The sequence below is a fragment of the Balaenoptera borealis genome (genome assembly GCF_965194805.1).
Source record: "Balaenoptera borealis genome assembly, chromosome: 19".
NCBI classification, from domain to species: domain Eukaryota; kingdom Metazoa; phylum Chordata; class Mammalia; order Artiodactyla; family Balaenopteridae; genus Balaenoptera; species Balaenoptera borealis.
Genome location: NC_138878.1, coordinates 433,828 through 449,965, shown reverse-complemented (window position 1 = coordinate 449,965; position 16,138 = coordinate 433,828). Strand labels below are relative to the sequence as shown.

Sequence of the window (16,138 nt, the reverse complement as noted above, 5' to 3'; positions counted from 1 at the left end):
CTAACAACTGTCGGCCAAACAGGACTGATAACTGCCCTTGCTTCAGAACTGAGCACGTACCTATTAGGTGGCAGGGCTCCAACCTTCCACACAGCCTTGGCACGTATGTGTTAAAAAACTCCTCTGCCCTTTCACATGTTCTGGTCTCCCCAACCATAACCCTTTAATTCCTCAATGAGTCCCAACCTGATTTTTCTAATACCCGAGGGTGTCTCAATAGGGCAGAAAACTATCAGCATCAGTATCAGCTACCTGTTTACTCAGTGTAGGACACAGGCCTCCAAATTTCTTATTTTGTGTCATGAAATTCATAAAACATTGATTAGGTTTCAGGGGAGGAAGCTTGATGACTGGGGTGAGGGTGGGAAAGGAAAGGGCTTGCTGGGTGTCAAGGCTTACAGGTGGCAGGATGTGTTGGCGTCGTCCCAGGCTGTCCCGGGAACAGGAGGCGCCAGAGCCCAGGTGGCCTGGCTACTTGGTGTTTTTACGACGCTCATCTGCGTGGGTGGCAGTGTGCACAGCGGAGCGCGGGACAGCCGCGATCCGCCATGCGGTTCTTAGTTCCACACTCGCTGCGGGGTACTTGCCACCAACGGCCCGACCGCAGACCTCCGTGCGACACGCGCACGGCGCTCTGGAAGGCCCGCTCCTAAGTGTGCGCTCCGCCCACAGGGAGGGCAAGCAGGATCCACGTGGTGGCCGGGGCCTCAGACCAGGACGCGGAGGGCGAGGCCTACCGTGGTGCACGAGCAGGCCGGCCGGCCCGGGCTTCGTGGGACCCAGACCGTCCGCGGGGCCGGGGGCACGGGAGTCGCGGGGGGCGCGGGGGCGCGGGACTCGCGTAGCACGGGAAACGCGGCGCCATGTTTGTTAGTGCAGCGAGGGCCGCCGAGGGGAGGGGCCTTCACGTCACTCGGCGGCCCTGGCTCTGATTGGTCAGAACGTTCCGTCGCTTCTGATTGGCCGGGCCCAGTATCATCCCAGGGTGCTCTGCGGTGCCCTTTCTTTTCCGCGGCCGTGAACCCTCGGAGGAGGTGAGTACACCCGAGCGCGGCGCCATCGCTGATTTCCGACACCATCCGGCCCCATCTGCCGTCCCCGGCGTCCGCCAGCCGCCGTCGTCGTCGGGCCGTGGCCCGGGCTTTGTGCGCGTGCCGGCGGGCCACCGCGCCCGGGCCCTAACTCGCTCCGCGTTCTCCCCGCTCCCCAGGCCAGTCGGCCTCAGCCATGGCGCCCAGCCGGAATGGCATGATCCTGAAGCCCCACTTCCACAAGGACTGGCAGCGGCGCGTGGCCACGTGGTTCAACCAGCCGGCGCGCAAGATCCGCAGGTGAGCCGCCCCGGAGCGAGCGCGCCCCCTTCTCTCTCTGCGCGCGGAGGGCGGCCGGGACTCGCGCGCCCGGCCCGCTGCGGGAGGGGCGGCGGGTGACCGCCGCTCGGCTTCTGTCTGCGCAGACGCAAGGCCCGGCAGGCCAAGGCGCGCCGCATCGCCCCGCGCCCCGCGTCCGGCCCGCTCCGGCCGGTGGTGAGATGCCCCACGGTCAGGTACCACACCAAGGTGCGCGCCGGCAGGGGCTTCAGCCTGGAGGAGCTGAGGGTGAGTGTCGCCAGTCCGCGTCCTGAGTCCCACGGGTTGTCTCTCGTGGCCCACAGCCAAGTGATGACATTCTCCGGAATCGCTGCACTGCTGTGATGAAAATGCGCTTGAACCCTTTTCCATCTGACGGCTGGGCTCTCCCGGCAGGGGGTGGGGACCGGGGAGCCCTTGGGGCTTCATCTGTGTCTTGTCTCGGGGCAGGTGGCTGGCATCCACAAAAAAGTGGCCCGGACCATTGGGATCTCGGTGGACCCGAGGCGGCGGAACAAGTGCACGGAATCCCTGCAGGCCAACGTACAGCGGCTCAAGGAGTACCGCTCCAAGCTCATCCTCTTCCCCAGGAAGCCCTCGGCCCCCAAGAAGGGAGACAGCTCTGTGAGTACCGGGGTCCCTCTGTGCCCAGCCGGGTGAGGGCGTGGAGGTCTCACTGTGGGTTTAGCTGGGCTGAGAAGAAAACGTATCTTTCTGTAGCTTTTTATCCCTCCAAAATTGGGTCTTCATGCGGGGTAGTAGAGAGTTGGTAGATAACTGGAAGAAAGCCTCTGAGTATCCACAAACTGATCGCTAGGACTGCCGAGATTCACGGCGGGCAAGAGCGGTGGCACTTGGAGCCAGCTGTTTTAGAATTGGGAAAGTGATTTTCCTGTTACTGACCTTTGTGTGAAATTAACAGTCCATCCATATGGGCTTGTGAGAGTTGTTGTACGTGTGTCTCTGCTTCACACGTGGGTGGCTCATTTTCATCTGCCTGTGCCTGCCATCTACTAGATGGACAGGAATCCATCGGCAGGCGGGGGCCCCCAGCCAGGGGCTACAGGCTTGGGGAGATGAGCTGAATCCATCTAACTCCCTTCTCACTGCAAACAGGCTGAAGAGCTCAAATTGGCCACCCAGCTGACCGGACCAGTCATGCCCATACGGAACGTAAGTGGGCATGTTTGGAGGGAGCAACTGAATGACAGGGCGGGGGTTGGGTTGGAGGGAGTCGGGCTGACAGCTGGGGCCCATGTTGAGATTTACAGGTTTGTGGAAAGGACCTTCCTTCCACCCTGGGGAGAGCCTCCTGCATCTTAACAGATGGACTCCTTGAGGGAAGCTTTGTGCACTCTCACTTGTCACCACTCCCTCTGTTGGGTGCTTTTTCCCTTTTCGTTATTTGGAAAGGCCAGGCTGTAAGCAACTCTCGGCGTGTTTGGTGATCCTGTAACCTGAGTGGCAATTGACCAGGCCCTTGAGGCTCCTGCGAGTGGGGCGTGGGCCTGAGCCTCCCCTTCTCCAGGTCCTGTCCAGGCACAGTGCTTCGCCCACCCGTCACATGACTTGGGGTTGTTTTAAATCCACAGGGGAGTGGTATAACCTTTTGGTGGCCTCCATGTAGCCTTTCTTGGGTGGGCAGATACCCCTCCAAGTCCTCTTAGTTTGCTGACAGCTGCTCCTGGGCCTGTGCTCCGTTCCAGGTCTACAAGAAGGAGAAAGCCAGAGTCATCACAGAGGAAGAGAAGAACTTCAAGGCGTTCGCCAGTCTCCGCATGGCCCGTGCCAACGCCCGGCTCTTTGGCATCCGGGCAAAAAGGGCCAAGGAAGCTGCAGAACAGGATGTTGAAAAGAAAAAATAAAGTGCTCTTGGCAACTTGTGATAAACCGGCAGTGTCCATGTGACCTTCGTTGTGTAAGGAACCGGGGCCTGGGGAGCTTTCTCCTTGAAGGGAACCTGGAGCACGTTCTTGTCCCTCGTCACAGCAGGCCTGCTGTGAGGGAAGCAGGTTCGGGGCCTGGGAGGCTTGTGCTTAGTGAGTTTTCTTGTCGGAACCCTCCAGCCCTGCAGGTGCTGTGCATTCGGTACCAACTACCTCAGGTAATTTGCAGGACTATTAAACCACTATTCTCATCTCTAAAACTAGCAGTTTATAAGGTGCTGATTTGACGTCCATGCTCACTTTGTATATTTGGAAGTCATGACCCACAGAAAGGTCAGCTGGTGTGGAGGCCTGGGGGTTGGAGCCTGATGAACCATCTGTGAGAGAGGGCACATGGGGGGCTGCCTCTGGACAGCCTGGAGACACTGGTTCCATTTGCTTTGTGCTCAGAGACCTGGCAAGGAGTTGAGAAGCTACCCGAGGGCAGGGTAGCTGCCCGTCTGCTGGAGCCCCGGCTGAGGTGCTCACAGGGTGGGGGGCAGAGAGGCCTCTGGGTGGGTGTGCAGGGCCGGGGTCCACTGTGCTAGTGTCCACCTGGGCAGAACTGTTTGTGGGTTGTAGGTGCGTCTTCTGGACAGATAACCAAAGTACGTGTGCTGGTGTCACCCCCGGTGCCTGCAGTGGCCACCAGCGGGTGCTGGGGCATTTGTAGGAGACTAACGTTGGTCTGGGCAGTTACAAATAATTTTTGTTTAATATTCCCAGGCTGTGTTTTTCCTTCTTTGATTATTTTTAAGTTACATGGTATTTTTTATTTTGGAGGGAAGGTATGCATCTCTGCATTTTAACCCATGGGAGTGTCACCCCTCCAGGATGAATTTTAATTTGATTCTGTATCCTGTAGTTGCTTTGTTAAAATGTAGATAATTGTGATATTTTTTTTAAAAAATTGAAAATCTAATTCCCAGTTGATTCAAGTTGTTGTAGTTTACAGGGAAACTATAGTCATTTTAGGTTATTTAGGGTTTTTTTCCACTTTACTCAACTTAGTTCAAGCCAAAGAGTAGACTAAGGGGCAGCTGTGCGAAGGGCGAACAATCCTCTTTTCTTGATGTCTCTCGTAGGTGGTTGCACTTGCCATTTTTTTCCTTGTATGTTTTCTGGATGTTACAGGAGAAAAATATGGTCTTTGCGTCACAAAAGGTCCAGAGGAGAGGAGAGGCAACGGCCTCCCTTCCCTAACCCCGGCCTCTGTCCAGAGCAGTTCATGCCCAATTCCAGGAATTTCCCAGTGTCCTTGTTCTTTTTTGCTCCCTCAGCTAGAATCAGTTCTCAGTTGCTTAGAACTAGACCAGAGGAAACTGAATGAGCCGACCCACCTCTGACCTGCCTGGCATGGACCATCCTGGGGACCTGGACGGTGGAAGCTGGTGATGGAGCAGGTGTGGGTGGGCCAGGGAAGGTAGACAGTGATGTGCGGGGAATTGTCTAAGAACAGATTGATGAGAGAACGGGCACTCGTTCAAGTATTTATTGAGTATCTGCTGTGTGCCAGACACAGTCCCAGGCTGCAGGGACATGGCAGTAACCAAAACAACCTATCTTACCTTTGTGGAGACTGCTTTCTGAAAGACCTCTGGCTCTCACTGTAGCGTGTTGGGTGCGTGTCAGCCTTGGGTAGCAGTGAGGACTGCTCAACAGGAGGACCATGGTCCAGGGCCTGGTGAAGGCCTGCAGCCCAGGAAGAGAGGGCTGGCCTTCCAGATTCATCTGTGGGCCCACCCTCCTGGGAACGGCTCAGAGCTTTCTCGGGGGTTACATCTGGGGAGGCTGAGGACCTGAGGAGCAGTGGGAAGGTGTGTGCTAGGCCTTGGTCCCCACCCTCCAACTGTGGTGCCTCAGCTGGGCTCCCCTCCTTTGAAAGCCCCAGTTGCACAGTGCTGGGGGACGAACAGATGAAACAGTGCGTGGTTAGTTCCTGCCCTTTTGAAAATTTCCCCAGGAAGGATGGTGCTGCCAGCAGAGGAGGTAAAGCTGGGTCACTGTTGAAAGGGACTGAGGGGGGAGGGGCTGGGAGCTCCATCAAGGCGGCTCCTGCCAAGAGCATCCTCAGGGCCCCCAGATGAGCCAGGCACGAGGAAAACCAGGCCTCCCTCAGCTGGACGGCCCGCCCGGTGGGCACTGCTGCCACCTGCCTCCCTGGCTGCACTGCCATCACCCCTTTGGGGACTTTGGGCAGCTGTCCTCGTGGTCTTCCCCTCCTGCCCTGGCCCAAGGTCCCACCTTTGTGTCCTTGTCTGTGCTGTCCCTGAAGTGTGGGCTGGACCCAGCAGCTTGCTTCTGCTTGAATGGAACAGAGGTGAAGGATGGCGGGCTGAGGTTGGGTTATGAAAGATTTCACTCCCCCAGGGAAGCAGGCCACCATCCTGGGAGCAGCAGTATTGGGTGCCCAGGGCCAGCCCTGTGCAGAGTGGTTCCTGGTCAGGGGAACCCAGGAGGGGGATAGCCAGACTTGGACAGTGTCCCTTGTTCCATCTGGCCCTGGGCAGGTGCCCTGACTATGACTTCACAGGGGTTCAGGCGGCCCTGCCAACTTGTGAGGGGGAGGGGTTGGTGCAACAAAGCTGCGGAGACACGTGGGGCCTGGAGGGTCAAGGGAGGTGAGAGTACTGGGTTCTGGGTGGAGACTCGGGTCCAGGTGGAATCCCCCTGCTGAGTGAGTGACCTCACAAAGGCCCTTGGACACCCCCTCCCCTCTCCAAGCCTGCCTGCCCATCTGTGGTGTGGGGATGAGAAGGCCCTCTGGGGGCCAGAGGACTGCCTTTGTCTCAGGGAGGAAGGTGCCCAGGGGTCGGGGCAATGACCCCCTGGGGCGTCCAGAGGCCTCCGCAGCAGGTGGTGGGCGGGGCGAGGGGGAGGGGTTGTCTTCCTACAGCAGGGCCTGGAAGCAAGTCCTCCAGGACCACCTGAGGGCAGATGGGTGGGAGAGGGGGCTCTGAGGGCTAGAGCCGGGGCGCAGGGCCTCGGGGAGTGCTCAGGTGGACAGATCCCACCCCCACCCTGGGGGTCTGCTCACCCAGGGCTGCTTGCAGGTGGACAGAACCGAGGTGGTCCAGAGCAGCCTGCATCTGGTCTTCTTCAAGGTCTTCACACTGGAGTACTACTTTGAGGAGGTGCAGAAGCTGCGCTTTGAGGTCTACGACACCCATGGGCCCAGCAGCCTTAGCTACCAGGATGATGACCTCCTGGGGGACATGGAGTACACCTTGGGGCAGGTGGGCGCCCATCCCCTTGGGAGGGAGAGGGAGGAGGGCAGCATGGACACCTCAGCTGGTCCTGAGGGCCGGTGCGATGGCAGTGGTGGCCTGGGGACAGCATGATTACACACAGACTGTGTACCACGTGGTCTGTCTGACTCCATAGCTCCTTAAAAAATTTTTTTTAGTTAAAAAAAATGTAATTTTGAACTGGGTAATACATTCATATGGACCTAAATTCAGAAAGTATAACAGGTACACCCTGGACCATATCTCCCTTGTGCCCTGTCCCCAGGTTCGTTACATCCTTCTGGAGAGATTTATTCTTAACAGAGCGAAGGAACATAGTTTTTTCTCTAGATACACTTTTAAAAACAAAAACGACATATACTGTTCTGCAGCTTGCTTTTTTTCACTTCCATGATATAAGGGAGCCCTTCCCTTGTCTCTCCCCATGGCAGTGACCGGTCTGAGGTCCAGCTGCCACCTGAGGGACACTGCATCCTCTGGTGAGGTCATTCCCGATTAGCTCTACCATTGTCAGTGTAACGGGAGCTCTTGCCACCAGCCACCAGCCGGACTGCTTAGCGCAGGCTCTGGGCCAAACACTCGATGTGTCACACATCAGATTCTCGTGAGTGCTCTGGGGGTGCTTCTTTTTTATTGAGGTGTAATTTACATACAGTAAGATGTGTAGACCTTGAGGGTTGGGATTGATGGGCTTAGACAATTGTATACACCTGACCATCACCCAGATCACACAGGACATTTTTGTCATCCAGCAGGTCCCCTGCTCCTCTCAATCCCCTTCCCCAGTAGTTTTGCCTGTTTTAGAATTTCATGTCCATGAATCACACAGTATGTTCTCATTTGTGTCCGACTCCTTTTACCCAACGTGAAGCCTGTGTGACTCATCCCCATTGCTGCCTGGGTCGGAAGCCGGCAGGGTAGAGCCTTCCATCAGATAAGAGTACCAAGATTTAGGCAGGGCACAGCCCCACGTGAAAGCAACAGGGAAGAGTTCTACCCAGTGTGGGCCTCTTACCTGCCCTCACGAGCATGGAAGAGGACAACACACAGGGACACACATGCACGGACACACGTGTATCGGCATGCATGCACGGACAAACATGCATGCACACGTGGGTGCAGATCCACGGACACACACAGATACGTGTATGGACACATCTGGACATACACGTAAACTTTAGTTTATGGAAAGGACCCCCCAGAACTGCCAGGTCTGTGGGGTCGTCAGGGGCGCTACAGTCAGTGGCCAAAGGCTAGGACCCTGGCTTCAGATTCCAGTGGTGTGCCCTTGAGCAAGTCCCTGACCTCTGCTTGAACCTCTCCTTCCTCATCTGGGAAACGGGGACCATGACAAGGCCACCTCCGTGGGAGCTGAGGAGCTCACAGGAAGCATGGTCACTTGTCAAACCAGCTAAACCAACTATCCTATTACTCCTAATAGGAGAGCCCAGAAGTGAGTCTTCAAATGGGAGAATCTGGGGGGCCTGGCACGTGGCCCTTTTTGGCCTCCGCTTCCCCCACCGGGGATGGGTTTCTCTTCTGCACAGGATGTTCCTGTGTGCTCGGAGCTGTTAGCCAGGCACATCCTGTTGGGGGTGGGGGGCGGTCCTCTGTCCCTTCTGTCTCAGCTCGTCGGACAGGAGCCTGTGTGGAGCAGGGTGAAGAGGGTCAGCAGTGCCATCACCCACCACGGCCATAGCTGAGGACTGTCTTCGCTGGCCAGTGGAAGGGGGGGAGTCCCCACACAGACAAAGTCCCTGGTCCTCCAGCAGCCACGAGGGTGGTCGTCCTCTGTCTTGTTTGCAGACCACTCTGAGAGCTGCCCCTGGTGAGCCGGTGTTGCTGGCTGTCAACTCTTAGCCCAGTCAGGGGCTCATAGCCCAATGGGGAATGCAGCCCCGGGGGGCCTGGTGAGGGAGGGGGAGGCCTGGGCAGGGGGCTGAGACCCCAGGGGGGGAGCAGCCCGGGGGTCCTGGATGGGGCTGGGAACCCCCATGGCCGCTCGCTCGCTGGCCTTGGGCTGTGGTAGGGGTTGCGCTGTCCTTGGCCTGGTCCATGGAGGGTGATGGGTTCCCAGGGCTCGGCTTCTGCTGCAGGTCGTACACACGCGCTCACCAACGTGACTCTGGGCGGTCTCCCTCCTCCCGAGCCTCCCTTTCCTCACCTGATGCGTGGGCGGTGGGAGGGCCCAGGAGGCGGTGAGGTGCGCTGAGCTGAGGGCCTGGTGGAGAGAGAGGGGCCCACGGGCTGGCCGCTGCCAGGCGCCGAGGGCGTGGTGCCCTGGGTGGTAGGTTTGGGGAACCAGGCCACCGAGGGTGAGTGGGGGCGTTGGGGAGGAGGCAGGGAGACCCAGGGCGGGGTTAGGGTCCTCAGGGGAGCAGGTGCGGACCCCTCCCTGAGCCTCTGACTTCCAGATCGTGGCCCAGAAGAAGGTGACCCGAGCACTGTTGCTGAAGTTCAGCAGGAACGCCGGCAAGTCCCCTATCACGGTGAGGCCCCGCCTTCCACCAGCCCCGCCCCCTGCAGGCCCACGCCCCTTCCTCGCCGAGGCCGGGGCGTCCAGACACCTGCTCGAGGCTGGGCTGCAGCCGGGCAGGGAAGGGTGGGGTCAGGCCCCTCCTCCCCAGCCTGGAGCCTTGGCGCTCTCCCTCCGCCCGGGTGATAGCCGGGGACATCTCTGGGAACAACGGCCATGTGGAGCTCTCCCTCCGTGCCAGGAAGCTGGATGACAAGGTGAGGGGCGCCCCCCTGGGGCCCAGCTTTCCCTCCTGTCAGGAGGTGTAGACAGAGCTACACCGTGTCCGCAGGGAGACAGGTGGCTGAGGAGTGGGACGCACTCAGAGCCGTGGGTGGGGCTGCCCGTCCAGGCGGTGTGCTGCTGTCAGGGTCCTGTACGTGTTGCTGCCGTCAGCTCATCCTCAGCTCCCTATGCCGGGCACTCGGAGGTTCCCGTCCAGACAGTGGAGGAATTGGATCTGAAGTCGGTTCTGGTCCTGCTGGCTCCTCACATGGGGTAGGGGCACAGAGCAGGGGTCTGACCTGGCGTTGCCTGCTGCCTCCCCTGGATGGAGACTGAAGCGGGGGTGGGGCAGGTGGGGGGCGGGGTGGGAGCTGGACGCGGGGAGCCAGGGACGCTCCAGAGGGGAGGGCGTTGCTCTTCGGGAGGGCTCTGCCCTCACAGCCAGCACGTGGCGGAGCCTGGACCCCACCACTTGCCGAGCACACCCTCTGCTCCCCTGCAGGACCTCTTCAGCGAGCCGGACCCCTTCCTGGAGCTGTACCGGATCCACGATGATCAGCGTGAGCTGCTGGCGTACAGGACGGAGGTGAGGGGTCCCTGGCCAGCACCCAGGGACAGCACGAAAGGACAAGGGAAGGAGTCACCCCGGCCCTCCCTCATCTCCCTGGCCCCCCATGGCTGTAGGGTCTTGACCTCCAAAACCGCCATCCCCCTTTGAACAGAGAGCGGCTAGGTGGGCATGCAGCTTCTGTCCTAGAATGAAGAATCCGGATTTGTTGTCACTACCTGCCCGTAAAACAAGATTTCAGTTACACCAGTGGGAAGGCGTTTCTTTTTGAGATAAATTAATTTGAGTAAAAAAAGGCTATTTAAGGAAAAAGAAGTCCAGGTGGTCCAGTAATGTGGGGGGTTAGGAAGGTGGCTCTGGAAGGAACGAGGTTCGGAGACGCAGCTCTGGGCTCGCAGGGTCCTGCCTGGAGCCTGAGGCAGGACCTCCTGAGCCGCCCCTCCCGGTCCGCAGGTGGTGAAGAACGACCTGAGCCCCACCTGGCAGCCTTTCAAGGTGTCTCTGAGCAGCCTGTGCAGCTGTTAGGAGCTTCGGCCTCTGAAAGTGGGCGGGGCGGGGCCGGCTGGCGGAGGGTGGGTGCTGGGGAGGGGACAGGGCGGCTGGGGGCGGGGCTGGGGGTGGGGCGAGTCCCTCCAGACCACACCTTCCTGGAGTTGAGGTACGTGGGGAGGGGTGGTGGGAAGGGGGCGGCCTTCCTGCAGGGGCATGGAGACACCCAGGCTGGGGGCCTCAGAGGGGCAGGCGGGCTGAGGGGTCCCGGGGTCCCCAGTGCCTCGTCTGGGATTATGACTCCCGCGGGAAGCACGACTTCATCGGAGAATTCTCCACCACCTTCGCGGAGATGCAGAATGCCTTCGGGGAGGACCAGGTGAGAGAAGGGAGGGCCCGCCTGTCCCCCAGAATGCGCTGGGGCGCTGGCCCTGGGCTGGGTTGCCCCAGAAATTGTTGTGATGGCTTTAGAGAGGCTAAAGATGATGACAGAGCAGGACACCCACACCCACCAGGTGGCTGGAGTAGGGACCACCAGCCTGTGGTGAAGTTGAAGTGACAGATGCCGGTGGGGCAGGGCTTTCAGGCCTTCCGTGCCCCTTGCGGTGGGTGTCTCTGCCTGTCCCTGTCCCCCAGGCCCAGTGGGACTATGTGAGCCTCAGGTACACGCAGAAGAAGCACAGTTCCAAGAACTCGGGGGTGGTCATCCTGGCAGACCTGAAGGTGGGCCTCGGCCCAGCCTGCAGCCCCTCCCCCCCGCAGTGGGTGGAGGGGGTGCTCCCGCCTCAGCTCTGCAGAGAGTGAGCCAGGCTGGGGTGGCCGGCCACTGCCTGGAACCCCCCGTAGTCAGATGGACCCTCACGGGCCCCCATCCCACAGGTCTGGTGCCCCCAGTGTGTGGAGGTGGGAGGGATGGAGGGGAGGGGGAGACAGAAGGGAATAGGTGGTGGGGGGAAGATGGGCATTCAGGCGGCCTGAGGGCCTGAGAGGAGGGGACTGAGGCTGCTGGGCTCCTGGGGGAGGGCAGGTCCCAGGAGCCCCAGAGGTCCCGACCCGAAGCCCTGGCCTCAGTGTTCCCGGGGTGCGGGTGCCGGACGTTCTACAAGGTGTACTCGTTCCGGGACTACATCGTGGGTGGCTGCCAGATCCACTTCACGGTGAGTCCACGGACCGTCCACACAGCCTGCTGGGTGCGTCCCAGCAGGATGGGTGTCAGTGCCCGGGCCCCACCCCAGGGCTCCCAGCAGCCCCTCCCCACCCTGGATGTAACTCAGAGCCCGTCTGGCACCCAGGGTGGATGGGTGCAGAAAAGGCCCTTCGGCAGGGCCTGCAGGTCCCTTCTGTGTGGCCTCTGCACTCCTTCTCGTGACAGCCAGAATGGCCTCAGGAAAGTGAGTGGGCGGGGGGCACACAGGGACCCCAGCTCAGGGCTTGCTCCTCCCAGGCCCTGCCTAGTTTCTCCGCCACCCCCGCCTCCACAGCCCCCGCTGTAGAAGGAGGTGCCGAGGGTCCGCTGTGACCGCGCTGGCTCCCTGCAGCCGCTGGCTGGTCTTGCCCTCAGAGGCGCTGGCCAACCCTGGGGACCCGGAGCTTTGGGGTTGGCACGTCCCTTCTGTGATCCCGCCAACACAGCGCTGGGCCCTCGGCCTCACGCCTCCGGGTTTCCCTGCAGCCCTGGGCGAGTGGCTCCCCAGGCCTCAGTTTCCCTTACCTGTCAGATGGGGGTGCAGGTGCCCACCCCAGCCCAGGAGGGAGGGGCTCCTGGGTCTTCGCACTGTGGCCTCTGCAGGTGGCCGTTGACTTCACGGCCTCCACTGGGGACCCCAGGAACAGCTGCTCCCTGCACTACATCAACCCCTTCCAGCCCCACGAGTACCGCAGGCCCTGGCGGCTGTGGGCGAGACCTGCCAGGACTACGACAGTTGTGCCAGCCCACCGCCTCCCAGGCTCTGCGAGGAGTGTGGGTCAGCACCCGCAGGGCCCGAGATGGCAGGTGGGGCCGCCCCCCAACCGTGGTCCCCTTGGTCCTTCACACAGACATGGCGTCCGAATCCCACCTCACAGACCGTGAACTGGGGCTGTGGCGGGGCAGAGCCCTCGCCTGGGAGGTGATGGGGGCAGAGGTCCCGCATCCCGTCGGCTCTGCCCCTGCCTGCCTGCACGCTGGGTGGCTTCTTCATGGCTCTGGGCCTCAGTTTCCCCCATGTGGCTCGGGGCGGGGCCTGGACCCCCGTAGAGTTTCATCCTGGTCTCCTGGCTCTGTCGGTATCTCTCCAAAGTGCCCACACCCACCCCCAGGGAGATCAGGGACCCGGGGTGATGGGGCCGTCTCTCTTCCAGCGGCAGGAGGCTCTCTGCTTTGGGGTTCTGAGCCTGGATCCCTCCCAAGTATGAGGTAGGCGAGCCCGGGTCCCAGGACCCCTGGCTGCTGCCTCTCCTGCTGGGAACCAGCTACCGTGTGACCGGCGGTGGGCAGGTTGCAGGGACCGCCTGCCGGCCAGAGGGCTGACCTTTGACCTCCCAGCCCTGCAGCCCTGTCAGGCAGAGGGGGCCATTAGTCTGGAACCTTCCAGTTAGAAAGGACATTCAACTGGCTTAAGCAGAAAACTTGGGCGGGGTGGGGGAGGGTGGGGTGGCGGATTTATTGGCTAATGCAACTCAGAAGCTTCAGGTCCCCCTGGCTCCAGGGCTGGAGCGATGCCCGTCACTGGTCTGCCCTTCCGCCCTCTGTGCGAAGGGTCTTTGACCTTCTTCTCTTGAATGTTTTCTCTCGTCCAGATTTTTAGGAACGATTTCTGAGTCGTTTTGGTTTTTTCACGCTGGAAATGGACCTTTATTTGAAGCAAGTCCCAGTCTGTCTTCTGCAGATACACTGGGCACCGGGCCAGGCTGGACCAGAGTGTGTCCTTTCCAAACTCTGTTCCTCGAATCTCAGCAACTCTTCAGGGTGTGGGAGCCCCTTCCTACCCAGGGCCCACAGACCTCTCCTCCTCCGGCCTCAGACCTGGGTCAACCCCGGCTCCCCCAGCCTCGGTCTCCCCATCTGTAAGGTGTGGCCGTTCCAGTATCCGCCTCAGGGTCAAAGAGAGCATGTGCTCACGGTTCATTGTGATTGCGTGTGTGTGTGTGTGCGCGCGTGCGTGCGTGGGTTACGCTTCAGCAAATACGCTTTTAGGAAAGCTTGGAAACCATGGTCACCCCCAGGCCATCTGGTTGGTGGACTTGGAGTTTGAGTGGAGGGAGACGCAGCTGCCCTGCAGGGTCCCTGTGGCCCCTCCCCGCTCTGTCCCCAGCAGTACTACATCCTGCTGATCCTGACAGACGGCGTGGTGGCCAACACAGCGGACACGCGTGAGGCCATCATGCGCGCCTCCCACCTGCCCGTGTCTATCATCGTGGGGATGGGCAGCGCCGACTTCACCAACATGCAGGCCCTCGACGGCGACGACGGTGTCCTGCGCTCCCCACGGGGCGAGCCTGCCCTCTGTGACATCTTGCAGTTTGTGCCCTTCTGGGAGCTCAAGAGCGTGAGTGCTGGGCGGGTGGTCGGGCGGGTCCCTCGGGCAGCGCATTGGGGCCCCGGGCCCCCCGCCGTCCTGAGCAGCTTTCGGCCCCTAGAAACTTTTGCATTAGAGAAGTGTCACACGGATGCCCCAGAGGGCAGGGCTCCTCTCAGGCAGCTCCCCCCTCCCTTTGTGACGTGGTAAGAACTGCCTGTCCCGTGGACACACACTCAGCTTCACTGGGGACCCGGGCCTCCCCTCCTGCCTCAGCCGCTTTGCCCCGTGCCCAGAGCAGGGTCACACCGGCCCAGAGGGGCCCACCTGTGCCACCCGCAGTGCCAGCGCGGACGGACTGCCCCGCGACCGCAGTCTCATCGTTAACACAGGCTCACCCGGCCGCCCACTGGGTGAATTCCTGGTCGTGGTCCCAGGAGCTGGTGCGTGACCCATAGCGGGTGGAGGTCATGCTGTGAACGGCGGCTCTAGGGGAGGGGGCTGAGGGATGGGAAGCCGGTCGGAGGCACACTGTCCCCACCCGCAGGTGTACCCCGCGGCGCTGGCCAAGAGTGTGCTTGCCGAGGTGCCCAGGCAGCTGGTTGAGTATTACAGCCACAAGGAATGCCTCTGAGAGACCTCGGCGAGACCAGCCCGGGCTCCGCTCCGTGAGGACACACGGTGGGGGGCCGGCCAGGACTGTGTCCACCATCTGTCTCTAGCACCCTCCACCCCGACTCCCCAGGGGGCCTCCCGTCCCCCAGCCTACACCCACCATTGGCTCCTGTGACCCTGCTGCCTGGTGGGCCAGCCTCCCTCCGGGTTCCAGGGCTGAAGGAGGGACAGGTCCCCCTGGGCACGCCTGACCCTGCCTGAGCCTGGTGGGTGGGGGAGGGGGTCTGGGGGATTCCTGCTTTGCATCTGATCTTCATGGGGGAGGGGGCAGCAGGCAGCGCCCTGTCTCTGAGAAAACCCAGACCCCCCCGGACACCCATCCCTATAGCCAGATTCCTCTTTGTCCCAGCTGCATCCCCTTGTCTCTCGGTGTCTGTGGGGTCTCTGGGGGTGGGGGCAGGAGGCTTAGGCAGAATAAAGTGTCATCTTGTCCTTGCAGCGGCTTTGCGCCTTTACTGCGCCCCCAGCAGAGGCCTGCAACCCCTGGAGGGTTGGGGCGGTGCACGTGTGCCCTGCAGCTCCCACACTGGAGCCGGGAGCTTCGAGTCAGGCTCACCAGCTCCTTCCTGGACTGACCCGAAGGCCGTCCCGGGAGTGAACGGGCGCAGGGGCCAGTGCTTGACCGTGGGAGGGGCCAGACGGTGCCATGGCCGCCCCTCCCCGAGCAGCCTCCCCTTGGCTCCTGTGATTCCCTGCCTGAAATCTGCCGCAGCCAGGCTCGGGTGGGCAGGGGCTCCATGCACTGGTCTCTACGAGGACCCACTGCGGGCTGTGTGCTACGGGCTCTGTCAGGGGAGGGGGCACCACCTGCCAGCGCCTCCCAGCCCTCTGGGGGTGGATTTCCAATTGCGATTTCCCCTAAATTATCTTGTCGGGGAGAAACAAACTGTTCCGACCCTGAATCCAGGCCCACCCACCCCTCCATCCCTCCATCCATCCACTGTGGGGGCCTATTTTTAGCTCCTGATTCATCTCCCGTTCAGCGGGGATAATGGGTATCGCCATGGTAACCTGGCTACCACTGCATTCCAGAAGGGCCGATATTGGTCTCTTCGGGGATGCGAGGACACCCGAGAAGCAGCCCCTCCATCCACACCTGGGCGGCAGCAGGGCTGCGGAGCGGCGGTGACGTGTTCCCGAGCAGCGAGGGCGAGTGTCAGCAGCAGCCCAGCCGCTGAGTCCTGTGGGAGCGGGTCGCCATCTCAGCGGCAGAAAGCCTTGGACAGTTCCTGGGCCCGGCTCAGGGGCGAAGCCAGCGGAGGCTGGTCAGCTGAGCTCCCTGGGGAGGCAGAAGCCAAGAAGAATGGGAGGGGTCCATGCACAGCACGGGGGCGGCCGTGATGGCCCCGGGAGCTGTCGCCTTGGTGGGACGTAGCCTCTCCCAGAGCACGTGGAGCAGGGAGGGGGCCGAGGTGTGAGACCCCAGCCTCTCACCTCTGGCCGACAAGAAGCAGAGAGCAGTCGGGCGGCAAGGGGGGTGGGGGGCAGCCCTCAGAGGATGCCCTCCTGGGGCCAGAGCAGGTGTGGACGCGAGGACGACGGGGGGCAGTCGTGGGGCCCGGCCAGTGGGTGGTTTGGCTGGGCACGTGCAGGTGTAGGGGGGCCGCTGAGGGTGGTGGGGGCAGGAAGGTATCAGCTGGCTTAGCT

The 16,138-nt window shown here is 61.1% G+C and overlaps 2 protein-coding genes across 2 annotated transcripts; both read left to right on the top strand.

Moving 5' to 3' along the window:
• The first annotated feature begins 899 nt into the window (after positions 1 to 899).
• On the top strand, positions 900 to 3,239 carry RPL13 (ribosomal protein L13). The gene is made up of 6 exons (XM_082369549.1): positions 900 to 1,034; positions 1,211 to 1,331; positions 1,457 to 1,598; positions 1,800 to 1,973; positions 2,466 to 2,522; positions 3,056 to 3,239. The coding sequence occupies exons 2-6, from the start codon at positions 1,228 to 1,230 to the stop codon at positions 3,212 to 3,214; spliced, it is 636 nt and encodes a 211-aa protein (XP_082225675.1). The 5' UTR covers positions 900 to 1,034; positions 1,211 to 1,227; the 3' UTR covers positions 3,215 to 3,239.
• A 2,118-nt stretch (positions 3,240 to 5,357) lies between these two features.
• CPNE7 (copine 7) lies at positions 5,358 to 14,929 on the top strand (the record flags this gene model as incomplete). Its single annotated transcript, XM_082370206.1, is given in 16 exon segments — positions 5,358 to 5,550; positions 6,236 to 6,510; positions 8,937 to 9,011; positions 9,181 to 9,255; positions 9,765 to 9,848; positions 10,284 to 10,352; positions 10,356 to 10,373; positions 10,600 to 10,698; positions 10,956 to 11,119; positions 11,305 to 11,476; positions 12,109 to 12,193; positions 12,196 to 12,428; positions 12,432 to 12,707; positions 13,616 to 13,846; positions 14,364 to 14,439; positions 14,442 to 14,929. Coding segments are annotated over 16 exon segments (2,172 nt in total). The 3' UTR covers positions 14,489 to 14,929.
• Positions 14,930 to 16,138: the final 1,209 nt, after the last annotated feature.

Coding starts and splice junctions, on each gene's coding strand:
- RPL13 (XM_082369549.1), top strand. CDS start 1,228: ATGGCGCCCAGCCGGAATGGCATGATCCTGAAGCCCCACTTCCACAAG. Junction 1,599..1,799: donor TCAGCCTGGAGGAGCTGAGG/GTGAGTGTCGCC, acceptor GTCTCGGGGCAG/GTGGCTGGCATCCACAAAAA. Junction 2,523..3,055: donor CAGTCATGCCCATACGGAAC/GTAAGTGGGCAT, acceptor GCTCCGTTCCAG/GTCTACAAGAAGGAGAAAGC.